This window comes from Equus asinus, chromosome 15 (genome assembly GCF_041296235.1).
Source record: "Equus asinus isolate D_3611 breed Donkey chromosome 15, EquAss-T2T_v2, whole genome shotgun sequence".
Taxonomy (NCBI): Eukaryota; Metazoa; Chordata; class Mammalia; order Perissodactyla; family Equidae; genus Equus; species Equus asinus.
The window spans coordinates 47,203,238-47,229,016 of NC_091804.1; the positions used below are offsets into that span (position 1 = coordinate 47,203,238).

At 54.3% G+C, this 25,779-nt stretch overlaps 1 protein-coding gene across 7 annotated transcripts in view; it reads left to right on the plus strand.

Moving 5' to 3' along the window:
- PHACTR3 (phosphatase and actin regulator 3) overlaps positions 1-25,779 on the plus strand; it is a 245,187-nt gene that overhangs the window by 128,728 nt on the left and 90,680 nt on the right. For all 7 annotated transcript variants that reach the window (XM_070486200.1, XM_044748444.2, XM_070486198.1 and 4 more), the window contains 3 exons: positions 10,551-10,712; positions 14,828-14,905; positions 22,177-22,359. In XM_070486200.1, coding sequence (XP_070342301.1) covers positions 10,551-10,712; positions 14,828-14,905; positions 22,177-22,359 — 423 coding nt within the window. The remainder of the gene's footprint in view (positions 1-10,550; positions 10,713-14,827; positions 14,906-22,176; positions 22,360-25,779) is intronic.

Sequence of the window (25,779 nt, forward strand, 5' to 3'; positions counted from 1 at the left end):
GTGCACATTGCAGAGCGTGCTGCTAAGCTCGGTAACACCCAGGACAGTGATGACGATGACTGAGCCAGTTTTTCACATTCCACCTTTCTCCCTCTCGGCCCCATCATCTTCATGTTTTAACTCCTGGTTCCAAATGCCGGGCAGCATTTTTAGATCCACTTAGATCAGACTTCAGCTGATTCCATTTGAGGAACTGGCCCTATGTCTGGCAGGCACCAGCGACCATTGGCAGAATGATGGGGTTGATACGAAACAGATGGGCTGGCTTTTTTTATGTGCTGTCTTTTTCACAATACACAAGAGGAAAAAAGAAGCCACTTTAATAATGTCTTGATTTTTCCACTGGTGTCAGAGGCATAAATGACGTCTGTTTATCTAGTCTTAATTTCAGCACCGTTGCTGTGTAGGGGGCCCTTGGATAGCTGGAAAAAGTTCAGAGGCTTGAGAAATTTTGAGACCCAACTTCTGCTAAAGTCTTAGAGAACCCTATTATCTCTGGAATACAGATATTGAAGAAAAGACTTTTATGTTCCCAAAATAAATTGTCATTAACACTACTAAGCAGGGGTACATTCATACTGCTTCATCTCAGGTTTATTGCTCAAACTCCATTTGACAGCTTTTGTGTGGTTGTTGCTGCCTGGGCAGCAAGGTGTAGATATGGATTGCCCGATCCATCTGTTCTGGAAAAGCTGCTAAGCAGCTGAATACGGTTGTTTCCTGCAGGACTTCTCAGAGCCTTTACTATGATAATATGTGGTAGGGCTCTTCAAGGAAGCCTTTTAGTATAGACAGTATTTTCCCAACTGTCTTCATCCACAAAGCATCTCCCATGCTAGGGGGCCATGGAACACGCTATGGGAAACGTTGGTGTCCGCCCAGATGACGAACTTTGTTAGAGAGCCTGGCTGCGAATGCTAGACCTGCCACTTACTAGCTGTGTGACTTCACACATGGCCTCCCCCAAAAGCCTCCACTTCCTAAATGTAAGATGGAGCTGAAAATGTAGTCCCTGCCTCCTGGGGTTGTTTGCTTGGAATAAACACCCAAAAGAATTTGATGGCCTCTCCTTGAGCATTCAAAAATATTTTCTCCTATGATTAAGCATTCATTCAATTCACAATATCCCAGGGGCCCATCATTCATGACAAAGCTCAGCTAGACTCCTATTCTTCCTTTTCTGTTTCTCAGCACCTCCGACTAATGAGCAAGGGAGAGAAGGGAGATGCCCTCTGCGTTAAGGGTGGCTTAGGTGGCAGCCGGGAGAAACGATGGCCCAGCATGAGGGCTGGAACTTGCTTAGGAATTGCGATGAGCTCCAGCCAAGGGGCAGAGAGATGGTGCCTGGTCGTTGTTAATAACCATTGACCTGATTTGGATCCTACTACAGGATCAGTGTCTTTCATTCATTCACTTCTTCACTCCTTCGTTCATTCACTGCATGTGTCTAGTTCTGTGCTGGGCTCCGGAGGAGGGAGAGCCTCTGTTGGGGTCCCTGTTTCGTCCAAGCTGGAAAGGCTGCAGTGTTTCCACCACAGAGGGCTGTAGTGGGTCACAGGCTCAGATGGATACGCTCGCAGGGCTGAAGGAAAAAGTCTGCGGAGTTTCTGGGAATAAAGCCATAGCCCTGTAGGAGTTTTCCCCCCGTTTTGAATAAACTCCTCATCTTCCTGCATCCCTCCCTGCCCCCACTCCACCCCGTGACCCGTTCCTTCCTCCATTCTGAGCAGCGGGATCACGTGAGTCACTTCGCTCCTTCCTGGAAGTGTGGTCCGGGTTCTGCTTCTCTTGATCAGTGCTCCGAAAATACCCCACTCTTCAGTTGTTACTCAGAAATTTTCCAGGAGGAGTGAAGGTCAAATCAAGGATACTTTTACATCTAGGAGACGTGAAATCCATTTTGAATTGGTTTTGGAGGCTCGGGCCCGTCCTGGTGATGGGTCTATAAACATCCAGCACTTTCTTTGTAGATGGCCATCGAGCCACATCTCTTGCAGCCTGGACACAAGCCATTGGTCTTTTGACCCTAACTCCCATGATTTTAGTATATGCTGCTTTAATTATCATCCCTGCCCTACCCCCATTTCTCTTCCCTCCTCCCGTACTCTGGATAACAGCGCTGTTATCATCTGCTCTGCGGGGTCTAACCCAGGGGTTAGGATGAGGGCTTTTGGAGCAGATGCCCTGACTTCCAAGGCCGCTCTGTCACTTTAGCTGTGTGACCTGGGAAAATATTTCACATCTCTGTGCCTCCATTTTCCAACTTGTAATGTGGGTGATGAAAATAGTGACCTGCCTTCAGGGTCTGGATGGGAATGGAACAAGCTAATTCATGTTAAATGCTTAGAATGGAGTTAGTCATACAGCAGGTGCTCAATATGATGCTGCTGTTGCTGATGACAAGGACAACAAAACAAACCTTGGTTTTCTTGACTCTTCCATATGTTAATGCCCCACACTGGTTTCTCATCCAGCTCTGATGATTCCTCCCTCCTTTCCCTGCTGGCCTCATCGCCCTTGCCTTCCCCTTGCAGTGGGCTCCCTGCCTCCAGCCTTGCACCCTGCGCCCCCCGCCTCTGGTCTGCCATCTGCCATCCACATTCTATGTGGTCTTTCCACAGTGCTTGTCTCATGCCAGGTCCCTCAGTGATTCCCATGCCCTCACGGCTCCTGTCATGGCCACTCACAGCTCTTCTTGGCCAGGCCCTAGCCTCCCCTCCATCCCCTCTGATCCAGAAACCGTGAGTTCTAGCCCCAGAGTTTTTAGATTCAAGTACACAGACCCATGCCAACTAGTTAGGAGTACTAAGGATAACACAGCACTGTTATTTTTTCATTTATCAATATGTATTTAATTAAAAGGTTATTTTCTTACTTTGAGATTATATTCTTTCTAATTATTTATAGTCACTGGTGATGATAATAGATGATAGTTTTGTGTATGTGTATTTGTGTGCATGTGGTAGTCATTAATTGGCACCATAGAAAGTTGGCATCTCTGTGTGGATCCCAATTTTATATGTGGCAATTTTACTGGGCTTCTGAATGTCAGAGATTGGGAACGTCAGATCTTGCTTCCCTGCATTGTTCCCCATCCCCCCCACACCACGTACTGTCATGCTTTTGTGGATTTGTACCTTTTATTCAACTCCTACTCAACCTCCAAGGCCCAACTCAAATGTCCTGTGCCCCCACCAGCTTCCCAGAGTTTCCCACCCCAAGGCAGGAAGAATTGCATCCTCTGCAGCTGTTGTCCTCTGTCTGGGTTCCTCCTGGGATCCATGCTCTTTGGTTTTCTCGGCAGTCAGTGAGCCCACCAGGGCAGGGCCGTCTCCACACCTCTTCATTCTGCCCCAGGCCTGGCACAGTGCCTTTTCACAGAAGATGGTCTCTAAGGATTGCCAGACAGGTTCTTTTGGGCAGGGAAGGACTCACTGAAGAAGTCGAGGCCACTCTCTTTTGGTCCACATTCTGACTTCTTGTTTGCCTCTTTCGTAGCTCATGTCACATTCTAGAGTTATCTCACTGTCTCCTTGTTTGTTTTCTTCCTCTCCGTAAGCAGGTGAGCTTCATGCAGAGCGAGACAGCATGTTGATCGTGTTTACTGCTCTGTCTCAAACTCAGAGCAGCCCTGGCACACAGCCGGCCTCAGCTGATGCTTGATGAATGAGTTTGTGAATGAATGAATGAATGAATGAATGAAGCAAACAAAGTCTTGTTCCAGTATTGTCTGATACAGATGGTGCCTGTCTTCCCTATGAGGGCAGCCACTCAGCATGCGGTACCTGGTGCCTGACCTCACTCCCCCGGTGAGGTGGGCCTTTCCTTCCTGTGTTTTGGGGGAAAAGTGTCCTGGTGAAGTGGAAGGAAACAGGGACAGGTCAGTGGCCAGAAGACAAGGAAGCAGAAATGCCTGACATCACTAAGAGGGGTGGACTTTGGAGTCAGATGGATGGGGGCCAGCACCGGCAGTGCTGAATCCCAGATTCACAGGTTGAGCAGGTGTTTATTTGAGCATCTCCTGGGTGCCAGGCACCAGAAAAGGTGCCAGGGACGTGTGATGAACAAGACGGCCACAGTTCCTGTTCTCATGGAGCGTACGTTTGTCCCACTGGGAAAGACAGATGACAGCAATAAACAGTAGTACATCCCAGGGTGATATCTGAGAGTGATCGGGGCTTATGAGTAAAGGGTTTGGCCCTGCACCAGGCATGGAGATTAGCCCATAAGCTCGGTGAGCTCAGCCACAGTGTTGGTATCCCTTACTGCCTTGTTCTAGGACAGTGCCTGACTTGTAGGTTTGAGTGATCTGTCAATGGGGAAGGTGGGTGGGGTTGGGTACTGGGGGACAAGTGCACTGACTGTCCTGAGCCTGAGAGGGGACTTGGAGAGGGGTGGAGTGGCCTAAGGGACCAGAGACAGGAGGTGGCTGGAGCCTAGACTTGGAGCTCCAGGTGTCTGATGGCAGCAGGTGTCTGCCTCATCCATCCTTTAGGAACCTCTGGCGGCCTCCCTCCTGCCCTGTAGCTGCATGTTGTATTTCCCTAGGCAGATGTGCGGAAACATTTTTCACTAATTAACTGCTAATGCCTCACAGGCAGCAAAGGTGCCCCTGGAACTTAGCACCCTGTGTTATTCAGAGGCTGGAGACCTGCTAATATGTTTGCACTTCCGAATGCTCCCCAACGTGGGAAGGAGTTTCCTCAGCAACTCCAGAGAGACACTGAGTATTCATGGGCTGGGGACAGAGAGAAGCCGGCAGGTGTGCCCGGTCCTAGCTTCACTCCATGAACACATGCGTACAGTGCATCCACACTCACCTATGTATGCACACGCCGGCCCATGCAGGTGCACACGTATCACCATATGCACACACCCACTGTCCTACGTACACACACCCCCACATTCCCACCCACCCTCGAGTACGTGGGCCACGCCGTACCCGGGAGGACTCACCCCCAACTCTTGCTCCCTTGGACCCCCGCGCACACAGTCAGTGACACGTTCATGCCGTCTCTGCCCTTGAGGTGGTTTATAAGCAATTCCTTCTCTGAATGGAGCAACTTCTCTTCTGAAGTTTGTGTTCTTGGGTTGCAAGTCACACCCTCACCCAGCCTAGCCCTGGGCCTGAGCCAACTGGCGGATGGCAGAGGGGGACAGGGCACTTCCTTCCAAGGGGGCACTGGAGTCGTGGGCTGCAGACCTCTGGGCTGGGGGGTCTTTGCAGGCCCCAAGGAGTCACTCAGACTGAGGTGTCTGTTCTGGTCATTTGGTAAATGAACAAATCAGATCTTTTGAGCTGCAGATCCCACAATGGTACCCTGCTGGATTTCGAATGAAGTTCAAGACCCTGCCCACCTCCCCGGCCGCATCCACGGCTCTCACCTGCTGTGTTCTTCCTCCAAGCCCTTGACCTTGCTCCTCCTCCGTCTGGAACCCTCTTCCCTGGCCCAGCCCCCTGTCCACATGGCCGGCTCCGTTCACACTCAGACTTCTGCTCCATCAGCCCTGCTCAGAGCGACCTCTCCTAACCGTCTGTTTACCTTGGCCCCTGCCCCCAGGCTGGCTGAGCAGACCCTGGGAGCCATCCATCCTCATCCTCACGTCTGTAAAGATCTCGTTCAGCATGTGGGCTCCTCCCTCGCCTGTGGGCACCCTGCTCTGGGCACCAGGGACTCAGCTGTAAACCAAACATCAAAGACCCTGCCCTCAAATTGGGGCTGGGGCGAGGACTGGAGACAACCCCAGGCAGACAAATAATTGTGCGTACATGTGTGCGTGTGTGCGTGCGTACACACGTGCAGACGTATGCACACTAGGTGATGAATCAGCGAGGAGAAGTAAGGAGAGGAAGGCAGCTGGGAATGATGGGGTGCAGTCTCATAGGGGATGAGTGGGCACGATTTCTTAATATCTTTATCTGTTGTCTGTCTCCCACAGGCGACTAGAAGCCCCATGAAGGCAGGGATTCTTTCTGTTCATCTCTGTACCTTCCAGGCCTGGTGCAAATCCTGGCACATCGCTGGTGTCAGTATATATTTGTTGAATGAGTCAATGAATGAATGAGTGAATTCTCAAGGGGAGAGAGGTCTGCAGTCTGTTCAGCGGCCAAAGTGCCTGGCCCATGCCCCAGGCTGTGCTGTGAGGACACGTGTGTCAGACGTGGGGTGGGAACCCCAGTCGCTGCTGCAGCCACTAGGGGCAGAGGTGGGGTTGGGGGAGCGGGGAGTCCGGGAGTTAACGTAGTGCTGGTGGTGAGGAGGAGGAGCGTGGGGAGGAGAGGGATGCTGAGGAGGGGACGCACTACCCCTTCTCCCCACCTTCCCTGGTTCCAACAAGACACATGGTCAGCCCTTAGGCAAGGATTTGGGAAGTCTGACCCCAGCGAGGCCATAGCAAGGGTGAGGGTGCAGGGAGGAGGAGGATGCCATCAACGCTTGACCTCTGTTAGTGAGTCGCAGAGCCAGGCTGTGGACCCGGATGCCTGGTTCCAGCACCTGTGTTCTTAACAACTACGCCATCCTGGTTTCCATAACATGCCCTAAGTGTTAATGCACAATAATGATGATCAAATGGGCAGAGATGAGGTGGGTAGGGGAGCCAGAGCAGATCTTGGAGAGCTGTACAGGCTTGGTGATTAATTTGCATTTTGTCCTAAATGAGAAGAGAAGCCACTGGGGGTAGGGGTGGGGTGTAGGTGATCAGGAAAGTTATATGATCTAGTGTTCTGTTTGTAAGGGATCACGGGGAGACCAATTAGAAGGTCTGTGTGGGCATCTGGGGTAGAGATGCTGGCAGCCTGGACCAGGGTCTCAGCAATGCAGGTGGTAAATAGAGTGGGATTTGGGGTCTGATTGTAGTTTATTCTATGTGCTGCTCCTTTTTGCTTTGGCTGCTAGGAAGCTCTGAGCCACAGGAAGCTGTGTGCCCTCCCCTGACACCCACGAGGTGTCTCGAATCCCTTGATGCTGTGGTCTGGTCTGGACTCCTCTTTCCTCTGGTTTCCTCAGATGCTCATTTTATCTTGTTGGGTGTGGGTGTTCTGGTAACTGCCACCCATCCTTTGTGGAATGAGGCGAGGCAGAAGCAAAGCAGTGACAATGCTCCATCGTCCCCGTGCTCCTCTCTGGGACTCTTTATCTTCATCTTCAAACAAGCCCAGAGGCTTGGGGGGACCTGGCCAGTTCTTTTCCTGTTGTGCCAAAAATGCCTCCAGGACAGACAGCTTTCCTGGGGCCACGTGGCACTGGCAGTTCCACTCCCATCTGGTGTTTGTGGGCGGAGGAAGGAAAGGAGAGGATAATAACATGGAATAAACTGCCTCTGGGAAGAGAAGGACTGTTTGCATCCTGCACGCCTGGAACATGGAGCTGGGGAGCTGTGGCGGGAGGGATCCCTGACTGGTGCTCTTTGCTTTCCCTGGCTTGATCCTTCCCACACCTGAATTTTCTGGGCTCCTACTGGGTGCTGGGCTCTGCATGCTAGAGTTATAGCTGAAAACAGGGCAGAGGATGTCACTGCCTTTGGTGCCTTTGGTTTGCTGAGCCCGCAGGGAGAAATTCTCTGACAAGACACTGTGGCCTCATCCTTTTGTGCAGAGCTGCTTTATGGACCGCCTGTGGACACAGTTAACACTCAATTAATAATGGCTAGAGAGGGAGAGAGTGGTTGGCTGGGACGGGGGGGGGGGTCCTGGTTTATGCCTCTTGTCTTGGTGTCCCATCCATTTGTGTCCTGCTCTGGGTGATAAATTTATATGGTCACCCTAGAAGCAGCTTAGAGATTTGAGAAGGGTCTCTGGAGTCAGGCTCCTTGAGGTCATGCCCCACCTCTAGCATTTCCTCACCTGTGTCAGTCAACAAAGTGGCACACTGTTCCGAGCCTCAGTTTGCTCATCAGTAAAATGGATATAATAACAGTCTCTACTCATAGACTGACTGTGAGGGTAAAATAAGATAATACCTCAGGACAGTCCCTGGCCCAGAGCAAGCAGTGGCTAACCTTCAGTGCATCATAATTATTGTATTCTTATATAAATTTTTCTCATGAAAATTTATACCAAACCAGAGGGGAGAGGTGTAGGGAGCTGGGTGAAATAGGTGAAGGGGGTTAGAGGTACAAACTTGCGGTTATAAAGTAAATAAGTCACGGTGAAGTGCTGTACGGCAGAGGGAACACAGTCAGTAATACTGTAACAACTTTGTATGGTGACAGATGGTAACTAGACTTGTGATCATTTCATAATGTATATAAGTGTTGAATCACTATGTTGTACACCTAAAACTAATATAATATTCTATGTCAACTATACTTCAGTAAAAAATTTTAAAAATTCCTAGCAGAAGCCACCAGTGCTAGCATGGTACGTTAATCAGAGTGGCCATGATCTCTAGAAACATAGATAATATTGTTTTATAAGACAGTAACATACTGTCAATCAACCGTGTGTCATGTCTGTTTATCTGTTACCAGACTTCACGGCCACCCAGTGGCCACCCTGAATCTTGCTGTCAACCGTAGGTATCAGGGATGATTATTATCTTTATTTTGCAGATGTGGAGCTGAGGGGCTGAGGGGCTTGCCCACGGCCCTGGACTACTGACGGGTGCAGTCCTTTGGACGTGAGACCTTGGGGAGTTGCTGCTGAGGCTGCGAGCCAGGGCTGCCCATCACTGGGGCGCCTGTCCTTGGGACACTGGGTGTTCAGACACCGCCGAGCTCTTATCCAGGCTGAACTCTGCAGGGCCCGGATTCAGGAGAGGCCACAACCAGCCTCAGTAGGGCAGTAGGTGGCACAGGGACACCTCAAGTGGGACAGGTGGGAGCTGAAGACCTTCTGCTAGGTCTGATGGTGCCTGGCCTGTCGCTGGGCCCGGCCCCTCTGACTGCAGGTGGCCTTTTTCCTCTGTGAAGCCTCCTGCCGCCTGCCCCCTCCAGCCTCCCCCTCCCACATTTTCAGGTCTCCCTGGAACCTCTGGCTTTATATAAATTCGGGCTCCCAGCCCCTTCTCATAGGCAGCAGCGAGGCAAATTAACGCACCGGCTGTGGAATTGAATGTGTGCTGGCTGTGAGGAGGCCTCGGGCTGGGCAGCGTGTGCATCTCTGTCTGTGTGCAGGATGTCCTGGCTGAGGTCTGGGCTCACGTGCCAGCAGCTGTGTTGGGGAACACTGGCCGGTCTGCAAACTTCCACCCACGTGACACTGGGAGGTTAAAGCAGAGAGCCCGTAGGGGACTCAGGTCCTTGTCACTGCTGGAAGCAGTGTCCCTTCTCTGTCCCAGGAGGGGCAACTCGGGCAGTTTTTCTCAGTCCTGCCACCATGATGGCGGGAGCTTTGATCTGAGCTGTGCCCGTCAGACAGGGGCTGGTGAGCTGCTGGACATGGCACTGCTGTTCCACACGGTTCTCCAGCTTCACCGTTTTGTTCATTGCATTTTGCTTTCCATTCTAATGACTCTCATTTCTGAAAAATGATACACGTCATATACTATAAAGTGGCCTGTGGTGAAGCCTGTGTCTCCCTCTCTCCCAGGCCCCCCAGCAGCCAGTGCTCCGCATTTCTTGGGAGCCCCTGCAGACATCTTCTCTGCATGTGCCGGCACGTGCACGGATTCCGTCCCCTTTTGCACACTGGTGGCATATGCTGTGTGATTTTGCATGCTGACTTTTTTTGACCTAGCAGTTTATCTTGGCTGGGTTTCCTGTCTGCACACACAGATCTGCTTTCTTCTTTTCTGCGTCCGTCCCTGGGTCATTGAGAGGAAGGACAATGACTTAACTGCTGCCCCATCGATGGGAGGGTAGGTTGCTACCAGTCTCTTGTGTGACAAACAATGGTGCCATGAGCTCCGTCAGACATCCGTCATTACACGTCCTGCAGAGTGTACAAAAATGGTCTAGTTTTCCGAACAAGGAAGGGATCCGAAGTGCTGCTTCCCTTTGTCCATTTGTGGACGTGCTCAGTCTGCAGCTGGTGGTGAGGAGCCAGGCGGGCCTGTGCTGAGGCCCGTGGTGGAAGGCTGATGGTTGGGCGGGACCTGGGATCATGGCGGCTCCTCGGTGCCTGCACAAGGCGCTTCAGGAGGAAGGGCAAGGGGCTGTGCCTCGTCTGGGACAGGAGAAGGCGGAGGCTTCCTGGAAGAAGTCAGCTTAGCTGAGTAGCTGAAGTCGATGAGGCTGAAACGAAGATGAGGACAGAGCAGCCTGGGGCGGGGCAGGTAGGGCACAGTGCAGCAGAGGTTCTGGCGTGGAGAGGCTGCATCGTGGAACCAAGAGGTCTTCACACCGCTGTGGCTTCCTGTGGGCTGAGAGGGTTGCTGGAGGGGGTCTCCACAGAGGGGACATGGAGCACATAGACTCATGAGCTGGCACGTGCCCCCCGTGGGCGCCCCCAGTTGGAATGAGCCCCAGAGAATCTCCATTGCTCTGAGGACCCTGTTGAGCCCCTGGGTCTGGACAGTCCCTGGGGGCCCCTCGGGGTGAGGGCAGTTACCTCAGGCCCCTGTAGGACTGGTGGTCACTGGCGCCCTCCCTTGGTTCTCGTCCTGCAGATGAGATGGACCAAGCTCCCCCAGCACGCTCTGAATATCTGGTCTCAGGGATTCGAACTCCCCCCGTGAGGAGGAACAGCAAACTGGCCACTCTGGGCAGGATCTTCAAACCCTGGAAATGGAGGAAAAAGAAAAACGAAAAGCTGAAGCAGACGACATCCGGTGAGCACCTAGGGGAGGGGAGCTGGCATCATTGTCACCATGCTTTCCCATGGCCAATGTTATCTCCCCTTCCCCCCCCCCCCCCCCCCCCCGGAGAGGCTCTGTGGTCTCTGATGGCAGGAGCTGCTCAGCCTCCTCTGGGTCATCTCCTTCCACTGGCCCTTCCAGGTCCTACCTGGCTGGGGGCGGGTCAGCACAAGGCACACCCATAACCCACAGGGCACACCCATATACCATCCAGAGCCTGATGGGCACACAAGTCACCAGGGTCCTTGTTAAAAATGCAGACTGAGTCAGCGCAGAGCCGTGCCCCTGGCTTGTCACGCACGATCCCCCACTTGCTGACTGCAAGCACCCAGCCCTCCTGCACCTAGAACCTCACTGTGACAACCCTGGGGCTGGGCCCCTCCCCAGAGATTCAGGGTCAGTTGGCCTGGGTTGGGGCTGGCTCTGGTCCCGCCATCCCTAAGAGCCCCCGGTGATTCAGAGGGTCAAGGCCTCAGTTTGGCCTTTTGATGCCTCGAGGGGTCTTTTCTGGAAGCCAGACCCAGCTGCTGCCTGGCTCCTAAGTTCTTTTTTTTTTTTTTTAAAGATTTTATTTTTTCCTTTTTCTCCCCAAAGCCCCCCAGTACATAGTTGTATATTCTTTGTTGTGGGTCCTTCTAGTTGTGGCATGTGGGACGCTGCCTCAGCATGGTTTGATGAGCAGTGTCATGTCCGCGCCCAGGATTCGAACCAACGAAACACTGGGCCGCCTGCAGCGGAGCGCGCAAACTTAACTGCTCGGCCACGGGGCCAGCCCCCCTAAGTTCTTTTTGAAGAGGCTTCCTACCCAGCTGCTCCTGTCCCAGTGCCCTCCCACCGAGGGATCCAGAAGCTTCCCCACTCATCTTTGGCTGCATTCTCACACCCTGCCAGTCCCAGCTCTGTGGGAAGTTGGGTTGTGACGGGTAGTACCGTTGCCCCTGCCCCCTCGAAATCCACCCCGGAAACTATGGCCATGAGACCGAACCACAGGGGACGTGTGTGGTGACAGCACCGCAACTGCCCGTAACAGAATAGCGACAGAGCATGTTTCCAACCAACTGAAGACTCAGGGCCCCCTGCCAGCCAGTCTCTTGCTGTGGTCCTGCCCATCTCAGGGATGGGAACCGGCTCAGAGGGGAAGCCACCCCAGGGTCAAGCAGCCAGCAGGTCACAGAGCCAGATCACATCTGGCTCCTGGGGGACAGGGTGTTGCTGGTGTCCTTGGTGAAGGAGAGGTTCATTCCCTGGGCGAGCAAACCTCAGGGTGAGACAGCCTCTCGGCTCCTGCGGGCCCCGGCTGCCCAGTGCGCCTGTCAGCTGCGCCTGGAACGGTCAGTGAGGGAGCTGCTCCCACGGACTTAGCCCCGGGCCCTGGGGACCCACCGGGAAGTGCCCGTCTCAGGCTGTTGCCTCTGGCGGTCCCCAGGGTGCCTGTTTCCTTCCTGGCCTTGAAGAGGCGCAGACACCTGGGCTTTGAGGATGGCAGAGACACAGCCAATGTGGGGGCTGTGACAGCAGCAGCAGGTCCTCCACTCACTTTTTTACATGTTTTACAAAATTCCTTTTTTAACTGCCCAAGAAGTTGATTGACAAATTCTCCTTGTCAAGAATCAGAGCAGAACAAACACCGTTATTCAATGAATCTTGAGCGCCTCCTGTGTGCCAGGCGCAAAGTAGATGGGGGACCCAGGCCCTGCCCACTTAGAGCTTGCTGCGAGTGGAGAGTCGAGCGGCAGACAATAGACCAAGGGAAAAGCGTGCGAGACAGTCACGACTCTGGTGGGCCGTGAAGGAGCTGAGCAGGTGCTGGGAGGAAGTGGGCAGTGGTGGACGTTACTTTGGGTTGGGTGGTCTGAGAAGACCCAGGTGAGGAGGCAGCGTTGAGCTGAGACTTGATTGGCCCCCTTGAGAAAAGCAGGAAAAGGTGTCGGCAGTGGGAACAGCTTGTGCGAAAGCACTGAGTTGGGGAAGGCATGTCTGTGCATCAGTGGAGGCTCAGGGGGCCAGAGCAGGATGACCTCTGTGACCTTGGGGGAGCACCTGACGTTTTCTGGGCTGTGGGATTGGAGGGTTGAGCTGCACACTCTGAGGACTGCATGTCCCCCAGGCCCCTTAGCACAGTGGGTGCGTGACCTGTAAGGTCATCAGGTTGCTGGGGGAAGCCTGTAGGGGCAATGAGGGTCCCCAGGTTAATGCCTATAGCATCCCCACCTTTGGGCCCTCTGTCAAACATTTAGAAATCTGGGGAACAGGACTGTATCTTGTTTATTCATTTTAAACTGTTCCCACCCCCTAAGTGTGGGATGTTATTTATTTCATTCTATCAAACCCCTGATTTCACAGGCATCATTGGTTCGGCCGAGACAAAGTAAAAATAAAGATGATTTAAAGGGGAAAAAAATGAAGCCAACAGTGTTTGGGCGGAGTGAGGACCGGGCAGCCCCATGAGGATGGCTCTCATCTGAGCCCGCACCTGCTCTGGGGGTGGCCCAGGTGGTGGGGGCAGTGCCCTGCAGTGGCGACGGCAGACCCTCACAGCTGCCTCTTCAGGTCACTGGGACGACTCAAGAGTCAGTGCAGGCAATGTCCTGAGTCTCAGCCGGCCCCTGTGAGCACCGCCCATGCTGGTGGGACGACGCGGTCCCTCAGTTCTTCACGCCTTCGCCCTGGTTCTGCTCATCCCTGGTTTTCAGGTGGGGCAGCAGCCTCTTTACCTGGACCTCCCAGAGCCAGGGTTCAGGTGCTCAGGCTCCTCCACACTCTGGCACCGGGGACCGGGCTGGACGTTGGACTGCGGAAAGGAGATTGTGTGCCCTTCACCCGGAGATGTCTTCGCCCTGAGCTATTGGGGTTTTCCCGGTTCGTCTTTCTGCCCTCAGGGTAAACTCCCTCAGGAAGCCCCCCACGTCCCAGCCTGGCCCCCGAGCCCTGCCCCAGTGCTCCTGTTTGTAGGACTCATTGCCCATTTGTAGCTGTCTGTCCTCTGCTCCATCACACTGGCCCTCAGGCAGAGCCCATGCCTGTCTTGCTCTTGGCTGTACCCCGGCTGGCACACAGTAGTTGCTCAGGAAAGCGTTTTGAAGAAATTAAGTCACTTCATTGTCTTACCTGTTTGTTGCCTGTCTGCTGCTAGACTGACAGGTGGGCGGGCTGTTATGTTCCCCCCCGCAGCCCCATCAGGCAGATGCGGCTTATGCAGACGGTGACCACAGGGTGACCTGTAGGCCCTTGTGATGCAGGCTAACAGCTGGCACTTTGTCTGCATCTTTCAAAGAAAGGGTCAACGGGATTACGTAGGTTTGTATCTGGAAATTGGTTCTACTGTAGGCAAATCGTTTTCTGGACAGTTAGAGAAAAGGAGGAGATTGTCAAGCACAGAGAGCTCTCCTTGCTGCCCCCCCGGCCCCTGAGGAGCGAGGCAGAGGCAGGGAGAACTCGGGGGCTGGGATGGGGAGGCAAGAAGGCTATTCCAAAGGAAGAATTGGCATGTTAGGGTTGGTGGAGGGTGGAGGTTGGCGGCCTGGCCTCCTCCCTCCCTGTTCGTCTGGTGAGTTCTCTGAAAGCACTAATGTGGGGATTACTGGAGGAACCTCTGGTGGGGCGGTTGCTCAGAAATCTGGTCTGTGAATGGACATAAAGAGCCGTCAGGGTGTGTTCCGCAAGTGATAACAGGAACCGCAGAAAAGCACCCCAGGGTGTTGGGGGCAGAGAGAGGACACATTCCCGAGCTGGTAAATTAAGGAGCATTTGGTGGAGGGTAGGAATGGGCAGTAGGAGCCAGCTCAGAGAAGGGTGTTCTATGAGCTGTTGCTTTTCAGATGAATCATGGAAATTATCGCCTTAAAAAATCTACTCCATGTGCTTCCTCTTGGCTGTGCTTTGTGTACATTTCCCAGCTGATTTCTTAGTGAGAAAGCTTGGGATTCCTGAACAGACAGCCCCTCCCTGTGGACAGGCCCCCCACCCTGCGGTCACCTGCAGCCTCACTGTTCCCTTCTGTAAACTGGAAGCCAGCATTGGCCGAGGCTCAGGCAGGGCCACACGATGCCCTTGCCCGTGACTCACGTGGATGTTTGTGTGTTGTGCAGCGTTGGAGAAGAAGATGGCCGGCAGGCAAGGTCGGGAGGAGCTCATCAAGAAGGGGCTGCTGGAGATGATGGAGCAGGGTAAGTGGGACCGCCACCTGGCTGGGGCGCTGGGCCCAGGAATGCAGACTTGGGCATCTCACATGGGCCCAGGAAGCCCGTCAGGGCCATGTGGAAATCAGAGGAGTCTGGTGTCCAGATGTGGTGGCTGGACCCAAAGGAGGCCTCCACGGCTGGGGAAATTTTCCCAGAGTCAGGACCCTTGGGGCCAGCCCTCAGAGCCTCTGAGAACCCATCAGTGGGTTTAGGGCCACCTCTTCACGGGGCTCGGAGCTGAGAGCAGTCATTTCCCTGGGGAATGTCTATGGCTTCCCGCCTGAGCTGGGTGTGGATTAAGTTAGTGGTTAGTCCTGAGTGCCGTGAAGTGGTGGCAATGGCTTTCGTCTTTTTCATATTCACATTTTAATCCTTGGTTTGGGCAGATTATTTTTACTTCCATTACCACCCACTACTGTGGCTCCCGCTTATTAAGCATCAATGAAATGCTGGTGCTCAGCTGGGCGTTGGACCCGCCTTATCCCTTTCACCCTCACAGCATCCCCGGGACAGGCCTCCTGGTTTTTCCCAGTTTGCAGGTGAGGACTGTGAGGATCCGGGAGGTAGCGGCCCCAGGTCACGCAGCCAGAGGGCCAGACACCGTTCAGACTTGTGTTCCCTCCTCTTCCTCTCGGTGACAGTGTGAGGCATGAGGCCCAGGACGAGGATCCTGATGCTACCCCGGTGAGCCTTCCAGTTCTCTGAGATCCTACAGCTTAGTGAGGGGGTTTCACAGAAACCTCGCTGTGGCTTAGAAGTCTCTGGAGCTGGACCAACTCTTGCCTCCCGATTGAAGGAACCAGCCACGGGAGCCAGTTCCCTGAGGGTGACTGAAGATTCCTGTCTTGCCCTTTCGGCCTTAAAACTCGACTGGTATCTAAGTAATTTGGCCCAGGTGTGAGGAATTCGGGAGGTTGCTCATAAAATGCTCTGAGTCTGGCCCAGCGGGCAGCTCACACACCCAGCATGGTCCAAAGCCTTTGTCATCATTTCTGTTCTTTAGATTCAAAGAGTCAAGTATTCTGATGATGCTATTTTCAGGGGAAACCTGCATTGGACATTGTATAATGCTACTAAGAGTTCATATTTAATACTAATAAAATCCTAATAATCAGACTTCACATGTGACAGGAAGCTTGGAATCAGTCCTGTGTTCAGATGCTGAAGGTTCTGGTCTGACTCTTGGATTTGGAGAAATCTGGACTATTTTGATTTGGATGGGACATAAAAGCTCCAAACTCTGGCATTTTGAATATGTTGCCAACAGACCTTACTCTGGATCTTGGGAAAGGAGAAAGGAAAGAAAAAACAGGTCTAAGACCTGTTTATCATCAATCGTAAAAAAGTGAATGAAGAGTCAGTGAAGATGTGGATTTGATTCCTGTCGAAAATGAAGTGATGGTTGAATAGTTAAAGGGGAAAAGTTCCAGGAGAAGTGGTTTGCTTTTCCTAAACTCTGGATCTTTATGAAACGACTGTGTCTGATGGACGGAGGACAGAGCCCCAGGGACGAACGTTCGGCAGCGGCCGAGTGGACAGGGTGCATGTGTGGCCGTGCTGCGGTGGGGCTGCTCCCCTGGCAGCCGCGGGTTTGACGGCTCACCCCCCACCAGCCCTCCTGCAGCATTAGTCTAGGCCAGGTGAGCGAACCTTTTCCAGAAAGAGTCAGATGGGAAATAGTCTAGGCTTTGGGGGCCGCATGGTCTGTGTGGCAACTTCTTGTCTGCTGTCGCACGGCCAGACGGCCCTGGACAACACATACAGGAGTGGGCGTGGCTGTGTTCCAGAACACTTTATTTATGGACATTGAAATTTGAATTTTGTACAGTTTTCGTGTGTCGTGAAGTATGATATTTCTTCTGATTTTTCAACCATTTAAAGACGTGAAGCCCATTCTTAGCTGAGCAGAACAGGCGGTGGGATTTAGCCCCCAGGATGTCATTACTAACCCGACTTTAGGCCACACTCTCTCTCCTAAGTGATTATGGACCAGGAGCCAGAGGGGCCTGAATCAGTCTTTCCTCCAGAGTGGAAAAGGCACTCATAATTGGCACACAACATTTTCTCCAGCACCTGCTATGTGCCGGGTCTGTTAGCTGCTGAGGATACGGGTGAGCAGAATGCCATCCACCCCGAATCATGGTCGGGGAACAAGCCTTAGGTAATCCCACAGAGATATGTGATCTCATGGCCGAGGTGAGCGTGGTGGAGGAGAGGCACGGAGCACCCTGAGGATGTGAGCGGGGGACTGACCTGGTCAGGGGGTGATGTGTGAGGGGGATTCAGAGGCGGCAGGAGTAGGACAGGCTGGTTCTCAGTTTGCTGCATGTTAGGATCACCTGGAGGGCTCGTAAATTAAACACTCTGCGGGGCACCCACAGTTTACAAACCTTCCTAGCCGCCTCCAACTTTGGGGCACCAAGGGCGAGAAGCCGAGAGATCCAAGGGAGCGAGGGCGTCTTCCAGCCCTGAGGAGCAGCATGTGCAGGGCCCCATGGTGGAAGGGAGCAGGGCGCCCCGTGAAGGATCGGAGAGAAGGTGGTGGGGTGCAGGGAGGTTAGAAAGAGGGAGAGGGCGAGGTCCAGGGTCTGATAGAGCCCTGCGTCTCCTCTGCCCCTCCTCTCCTACCTGGATGGAGTCGAGAAAGTTAGACTCTCCAGGAAGCGGCTGGGTGACAAAGATCTCTGAGCAGGTGTGGGAGCCCAGGGCCGCCACAGGGCGGGTCTGCAGCCAGCCTGCCCGGGGCATCGCTGGAGGGGCAGGTTGGAAGCAGGTAATGGGGTGGGGAGGGGGTCCTCTGGGAAAGGACTGAGGCCAGGGAGAGGAGGGGCGGGATGTGCTTCCCCATTGGCTCCTGTGCCACTGGAATTCTTTGCTGTGTGCCTGACCTCCAGGGAATGCACAGCGATAATGGGATACGTGAAAACGTGTGGCCACAGGCTCCCAGGGTACATACCTCCTGCACTCGCAGAGGAAATGCGTTTTCTCATTGGGGTGAAGTCAAGCTCCAGGTCAGCCCTGTCGGTCCCTATTCATCCTGGCGCTGGGATGGGGAGGGCTCTTGCCTGGTTGATGGGAATCCGTGGGTGTCGAGCCTCTCTCTCCCAGCTCAGGGTTTGTCGGGGCCCTGAGCCCAGCTTGAAGTGAGCACTGAGGCTCCGAGTGGGAACACAGCACTGCCTCCCTTCCCAGGGCCTCCCCGGGAGGGAAGAGCGTTTCCTGGGTCTGGAATAAGGAATCATCCTCAGCCGCCACTTGCTCCCGCCCTGTGGGACGCCTCTGCAGCCAGGAGCGCCCCCTTGTGGCGGCCACCCTGCTGAGCCTGTGGCCACGCTGTAGCCAAGACTGCACGCAGCTGGCACCTGGGGGGCTGAGTGGATGAATGACAGTACAAAGGGGCAGAGAGAGGCCACCACGGCTCGGGCCACAGACCCTTGCAGAGCTGCCCGGAGTCCTTAGCAGCCCTCAGAACTGGCGCTTGAGCTTCCTTGCCCAGGACAAACCCCGGGAGGGCCCTCTGCCCTGCACACACGTGTTCATGGACACACCCTGGAGTCATTCACCTGGAGTTTGCCCACAAAGCAGTCAGCAGGGTGACAGGTGAGCTGGCCCCTGGACCAGGCCTGCAGGAGAGAGCCCACAAGTCCCGGGAGATGAGCCTGTGTCCAGGGCACTTGTTTGCCCTCCACCCTCTCTGGGGGTTGTGTTATTTTATGATACGATTAACACGTGCATTTTATGACCCACTCTGACCCCTCCTCTGCTCTCATTCCTGAAAGTTTGGTAATCTGCTGGAAGCTAGGAAGGATGTGCCTGTATTGATTGTCATTGAGACAGATGAGATGGGACCAGTTCTGCATGGGGATTGGGGGAGATGACCTTCCCCCTCTCTCTATCTTCACTGCTCTGGCCATCCTCCTCTGAAGTGTCTGTGACCAAGTGAGGGCCGGCCAGCATCCCCCTCCGCCTGGTCCCCAGTCCAAACACAATGAGTGAGGACAGGAGCCTGCACATTTCTCTGAGCTATTCGTTGCCTATGCTCCTGAATGACTTTGCTTCATCTTCTGGGATGTGCCCACTTGGCATTTACTTAAATAATTGAAGGAATTTCATACTCCATCATTGGATGTCAGGAAGAGAGAGTTGTTACCCTTGTGCTGTGTTCAGTGACCTGAGAGACACGAGGTTTCTTTCCTCAGGGGAACTGGGCAGTGACAAATGAAGTCTGCCTGGTGTCTGTGTGGCAGGAATGCTGGGGGCAGTGTGTGCGTGTGCGTGTCTGCGTGCATGTGTGTGCTTGCAGGGTGGGAGTGCATGCACTTTCACTATGCGTGTACATGTGTGCATGCGTGTGTGTGTTTGTGCACATTTCCCCGCGCTGTGGCCACTCTGTGTATAACACAGGCGCCTGGCTGTGTGCTCCCCTCCGCAGCTCGGAAGGAGAAGGGCATCCGATGGCACACAGCCAGGAGGGAGGGCCGACTGTTGAGTGAGAGGAGCAGGGGACCAGCCACCCACAGCCCCCCCACCCCAACCGGCGTTTCTTAGCAACGGCCCTGCCACCAGGGCTATTTTGGGAACTGTAACTTTTCATTGAACATGATTGTGAGCCGGAGCTCTGAGCACAGCCCAGGGAAGTTCTGCGAGTCCACTAAGCTGCAGAAGCAGGTGGAGGAATGCGAGGGCTGCGTGTTAGGGTGGAGCCTTTGCTGTGCCCGCGAGAGGCTGGAGACCTTTGGGCCTTCGAGGTTCAGTGTTCTGACCACTTTGTTGATGATGGAGACGTCATTGTTATTATCAACAGTGACAGTCATGGCAGCAAAGGGCCTGCCCCTTCCAAGGGTCCGTGTCCACATTTGTAAGCAGCAGTGGCAGCCTCGCCACACCTGGTTGTGAAGTTCAGCTGAGATGGTGCTTGTCGTGTGCCCTTGCTGCATCTCTGGCAGAGTGCACACCCTCGGTGCTGGCTGTCATCTACGTTCTCTGTCATTCAGGGCCAGGTAAGCTGGTGGCAGAGACCGTCACAACTGTGTCGAGTAAACCAGTCATGAGAGAGGGTCTGAAAAACTATAGTTCTGAGCTTTGTGACAACTGATTTTGTCCGCTGGGCGATCCTCTTGGCTTGCGTCTGGGTCTTTTCTTAGCTCAGGGGTCAGCTGGCAAACTATAGCTGTGGGTCAAACCTGGCCCAGGACCTGTTTTGATAAGCCTCTGGGGCTAAGAATGGTTTTTAAACTTAAAGGGTTTTGGTAAAAATAAATTTAAGAAGAATATGCAGCATGGACTGTGTGACCCACAAAGTCTGAAATATTGGCCATCTGCCCCTTTGTAGGAACAGGTCGCTAGCTCCTGGCCTGGGACCCCCGGTCAGGTGATGTGGCTGCACGGATGAGATCTTCCTCACCCCAAATCTCCCGACTTCTGGTGTGGCCGACCTTTCTGCCCTTCTTCTCAGGAGACCGAAGTGCAGTCAAGGGATGTGCAGATGTGCAGTAGAGGGAATACGATGAGCAGTGATTACACGCTCAGATCCCTCGGAGGGCCTGGCCTGAGTCCTAGGCGTGGCAAGGACACTGTTAAGGGAGCCTGTGAAACTCTCTCCTGAGACTGCTGTTGTCACATGGGCACAGGGGCCCAGGCCGAGTGGGCAGGCCATCACCCTTATGATGGTGTTCCTTGTCAGAAATCATCATCAACAGCAGTAATGATAATTGTGAGCACATGTGCAGTGTTTATTCCATGCTGGGCATGTTACCTACATTAACTCATGTAATTCTCACACTGATGCCACAAAGCAAGTAGTAAGATTGTTGTCCCCATCTTATAGATGAGGAAACTGAGGCCCAGAGATGTTTGCTGTGTAGGCACAAGCAGCCCCATCTGCAGTGGGGTGGGATACACGAGTAGAGTGGCCCGTCTCTGTCCACCCAGGGCACCTTTGAGAGTGAAAGGACGATTGAAGGACACAAGGACAGCAGGTAGAAATCAGGACTGACCTGGACACAGGGGGCCACCAACTCTGAAATAAACCTTTCCTCCTCCCCCCATCACCATGATGGGAGCAGCGTGGGAGGATGCTCTCCAGAATCCGAGCCAGGCTGGTCCCCACACGGCCACCTCCTGGCTATGTGAACGCGTGCCCATCTCGTCGCTGTTCTGCCCCGTGGTGGCCTCGATGAACCAACTGTGAAGACTGAGGGGGTCGTGCAGGAGGCAGTGTGGGTGTGCCACGCATTGGGCTGTGATCTGTGTCTCAGAAGCTGGCTGAGTCTCCCAGCCTGGACCTGCCACCTTGTCGCTGTGTGACCTGGACCAGTTATTGTGCTGCTGAGCACTGAGCCCCTCATCAGTAAGATGTGACTCTGGGGGTGATCCATCAGTGGAAGGCCGGACCCTCAAAGGCTCCTGCAGCTGAGCCCCAAGCCAGGGAGGTACCATGTCTTCCTTTCAGCCTAACTAGGTGCCGGGTGTCATCCTTTCTGGGACAGCCACCTGTCTGGACCTTGGGACTCCTTGCTCCCCCTCAGTGCTTGGCATGCCCCCATTCCTGGGCTCATCATGCCTCAGAGTGTGAACCACCAGGGGAGAAGGATTGCATCTTGTTAATCTCTGCCTTCCCAGGGTTGGCACAGTGCCAGACATGCAGTGGGTGATTGAGAAATGTTTGCATAATGGGGGATCGACGGTGAGATGGTGGGTGCAGAGGCGAATTGGTTATCTGCAGCCACGAAAATGTCACATAATAAACAACCCCAGTACCTTGGAGGCGTACAGCAGCAAGTGTTTGTTGTCGTCTGTCTGGGTCGGCCTTGGCTGGCAGGACTGGGCACCTCAGCTCTGCCCCGCCTGCCTCTCGTCCCCCAGCAGGCTGGCCCTGGTGTGTCCCTGGGGTGAGGGCCAGGGTACACAGGAGGAGCAAGCAGGAATGTGCAAGCACTATTGAAGCCACTGCTGCATCAAACCCGCTGATGTCCCATTGGCCAAAGCAAGCCACAAGGCAGAGCCCAGGGTTAGGGTCGGAGGCCTTGTCCAGTCTCCCACAGATGTGGTGTGCACAGAGCAGACGCTGGTGGTGTTGCGATGCTTGGTGCTGTCTCGGGATGACAGGCTGTGGAGAGGGGCTCCTGGGATGTGTAGGAGAGGTGTAGGGTGCCACCCCAGGGCCTGGGATGGCATAGTTCCCAGGAAGTCACTATATGAACAAAAGCGTGTAGGAAGAGAGGACAGCCTCAACTGACAGCTGAATTTCCTTGCAGATGCTGAAAGCAAAGCATGCAACCCTGACGGTGGCCCCCGAGCCACACAGAGTGAGCCGTCCACTCCCAAGCAGGAGGCGCTGACTTCAGGACAGGCCCAGCCGGGAAGCCCCGCAGCCACTGGGACGGACCAGGCTTCCTTAGAGGAGCCGCTGTCCTCCGACACTCATTCAGACGATGCAGGTATTGGCTGGAGACCGTGTGGGGTTGAGCTGCTGCCAGGATGGGCTTCAGCCTGGGCTGGCAACGGGGGTCCCTGTCAGGGCCTGGGCAATGGCTCCTGGGAAACCATCCTCAGAGGCACAGCCAGACCCCAGGCTCTGAGCCCTGCTGCACTCCACCGTGTGGCCAAATTTAGATGTTTGCTGGAGCATTTTCTCCAGTGTCTTCCCAAGTCTGGCACAGCTGGCGAAGGCAAGTTCTTAATGCTGTCCACTGGTGGCCTTCCCATATGCCTTTCTCCCGGGATAGCTTTGCTTGTTCACTGGGAGCTTCTGAGCAGGAAAATTCTCCCCAAAGGAGCCAGGGTCCCGTGGGAGCATCTTAGCTGACCCCAAGGCAGTAGGGCAGGACGGAGGGAGAGGACCTTCCTGCTGGCCTAAATACTGCAGCAGGCAGCTGCCTTCTCCACAGAGGGTGGCCTCTTTCCTGGCAGAGTGCCTCAGGGCCTGCCCACAGTGCCCCGGGGCTGCTGGGTGCAGGTGAATGCGCAGTGTGTCCCCCGCCCACGTGTGGGGCACTCCTTTCCGTGGCTCCACCAGGCGTGTGTGGCGCCTTGCTCTAAGCTGCATTTTCCCCATCTGTTAAATGGGAAGACACTGGGGCCCGTATCAGGGTTCTTTGGGGGGTGGGAGGAGCTTAGTGCAGTGTCCGCCACACGCAGTGATTGTAGGTGGTGGCCGTGGGGCCCGTGCTGGCTGTGGGGCCCGTGGTGGCCGTGGGGCCCATGATGGCCGTGGGGCCCGTGATGGCCCTGGTGGAGGTTCTTGTGTTGTTATTATTCTAATAGGCCAGGAGAGTTGCCAGCTGTGGGGAAGGGGAGGCCAAAGGGAAGGAGGCACAGAGAGGAAGAAAAGCATGAACTGACCCAAAGCCTCTGGGTGGTTTGAGATGCCCCCCAGCCTACTCTCTCAGACCCGTTAGGAGCGTCTTTATAGAGATATTCCGGGAGACCTCCCTGTTAAGCTGGAAGCCTGTTCCCTTGTAAACTACAAGCATGGCTGTGCCAGGCCCGACGTAGGGCTGGAGCTTGAGCTGTGTGTCCCCAAGTGTGGGAGGTTGGAAATCCTAGCCGAGGGGTGGAGCCTGCTGGGGCACTGTGGCCGGTGGGCATCCGTTCTCTGCTGCTTCCTTCTGGCACAGGAGTCTCACAGCTATACTTTCACTGCTGCCCCATGTACAGTGTCCCTCAGGTGTCAGCAGGCAGCTGCCAGGAGACCTGCTCGCCCTCCCTGGAGTGGCTGGGCTGCTCCAGTTCCACCCAGCGTGGGGGTGACAGATGTTTGGGGTCTGAAGAGTTCTGGCCCTTGGGATAGTCGTGGCCTCTCCCAGGGGCCCTCTTGGCATGCCAGTGTCCCCGTGTCCCCCACGTCAGACTTCAGGTTGGTGGTTGGCATGACTCTGATGGCCAAGCGAAGCGTTCATTGCCTCCCATCGGTGGCTCTTGTAGCCAGTCCCTGCCCTTGGCCACCGCCCCCTGCTGGCGCCTGGCACTTCGCTGTGGTGCGTTCTGTCTGCTTGCTGGGCTCTGAGGACTGTGCCTGCTCCCGTCAATGGCCCTCTGACCTCGGGCCCTCTTTCGCCACACGCTTGGTTTGGGGACAGATTCTTGAGAGCAGAGTTGGTTTGCTGAGACCATAAATTTGCAGTAAGGACCTTCTCCTGAGTGAGATGTGCTGTTGGGTCTGGGATCATAAACCTGGTGACCTCCTGAGCAAAGTTCGTGGCAGTAGGTGCACGCACAGAGCCTCCTCCCCAAGTCTGAGGCTGGGGCACCTGAGCTGGGGCCTGAGGGATAAGTAGAAGTTGGCCAGACTCTCTGTGAGGGAGAGAGCATCCTGGACAGCAAGAAGGACACCTGTGGAGGCTGAGAATGGGGTCAAGGACCAGGTGTAAGTAACGTTGGCTGTGTGGGTCAGAAGGCCTCTGTGCAACCACTCACCTCTGCTCTCATAGCACAAAAGCCGCCGTGGCGGGGTGCACATGGAGGGGAAGGGCTGTGAGCCAGCAAACTTGGTGTGCAAAAGCAGCCCCCAGGCCAGAGTTCGGCTGGTGTGGTTGGCCTGGGAGAAGAAAGACCAGAGGAATTTGGCAGAGCTGAAGGCCTGTGAGGGTGGCCAGAGCCTGGGTAGGATGGGGTGGGGGGATGGGGCGGCAGCCCTTCCCTGTGGGCAGTTGGAGCCTCTGGGACAGGGGTGGGGATGAATGACAAGGGGGTTTGCAGGTAAGAGGAGTCCCGGCCTCAGGGTGGGGCGGGGCCTGGGGGAACTGGGCCTGGTCAGCGTGTGGGCCACACCATGCAGATGAATCGCTCAACTGGGCTCTGTGTTCCTCCTGCCCCAGTGCAGTCCCAGCCCCCTGGGGCTGAGAGATGACTTTATGTGGGTGGCACATGCAAATAACCAGAGAACATTTTAATAGGGACGTTTATTTTCATTAATTGGGGCGAGTGGTGTAGACTTCTCATTCAGGGTAGTGGAAGAGATTTTCTTTTCCTAATAAGTTGAAATAAAAAGTGTGCATTCGCTTAAGTAAGACACAGCAGTGTCAGGAGTGCCCAGAAACGTCTGCTCTGAAGCAGGGCCCGAAGCCCGGCTGTAGCAAGACCCTTTCATTCCTTGCGGTGCAGGGAGCATGGTAGCAGCTCGTGATCTTTGGCATAAGGCTGAGATGACAAGAGCTGACCCCTCGGTCAGTTGTGTGCAGGGTGCTGTTCTGAGCCCTGCACATATATCAGCTCTTTTAACCTTGGAAATACCTCTCAGAGATCAGCACTACTGTTGTCCCCTTTACTCACAATGAAATGGAGGTACACAGGGTGATAACTCATCCAAGGGTAAAGACTTTGGGAATTGAGAGCAACATCTGTGAATCAGGCCGACTCAGGTCTGAGATTTTGACTGAACTCCTCCCTAAGCTGTGTGACCATGGACAAGTCACTCAACCTCTCTGAGCCTGTGTTGTCAACTATAAATGTGGGTAATCATTGCACCGACCTCTCAGGGTTACTAAAATTGAATTAGGTAATCCCCAGGAATCACTTAGCTCAGTCCTGACACACTGAATGCTCAGAAAGTGCTGCTGCTGCTGCTAGTGATTGTCACCATCATTATTGTCGTTGTCATCACTGTTTTCGTCATCATCATTATTTTATTGTCGTCATGATGGAAAAGCAGCCCTTGGAGAGTGATACCTTGACACACAGTGTTTGGCTGCCTGCCAATGCCCCAAGGCCCTGTGTTTAGCAGCTCGTGTGTTTTGGGGTGTGGGTCCACCTGCATTTTGCTACTGAGCTGGGACGCCCTGAGGTCTCCTGCAGCCCTACAGGCCTGGAATCCTGCACTGCTGACCACCACTGTGGCTCCAGGTGTCTGTGGAGAAGCC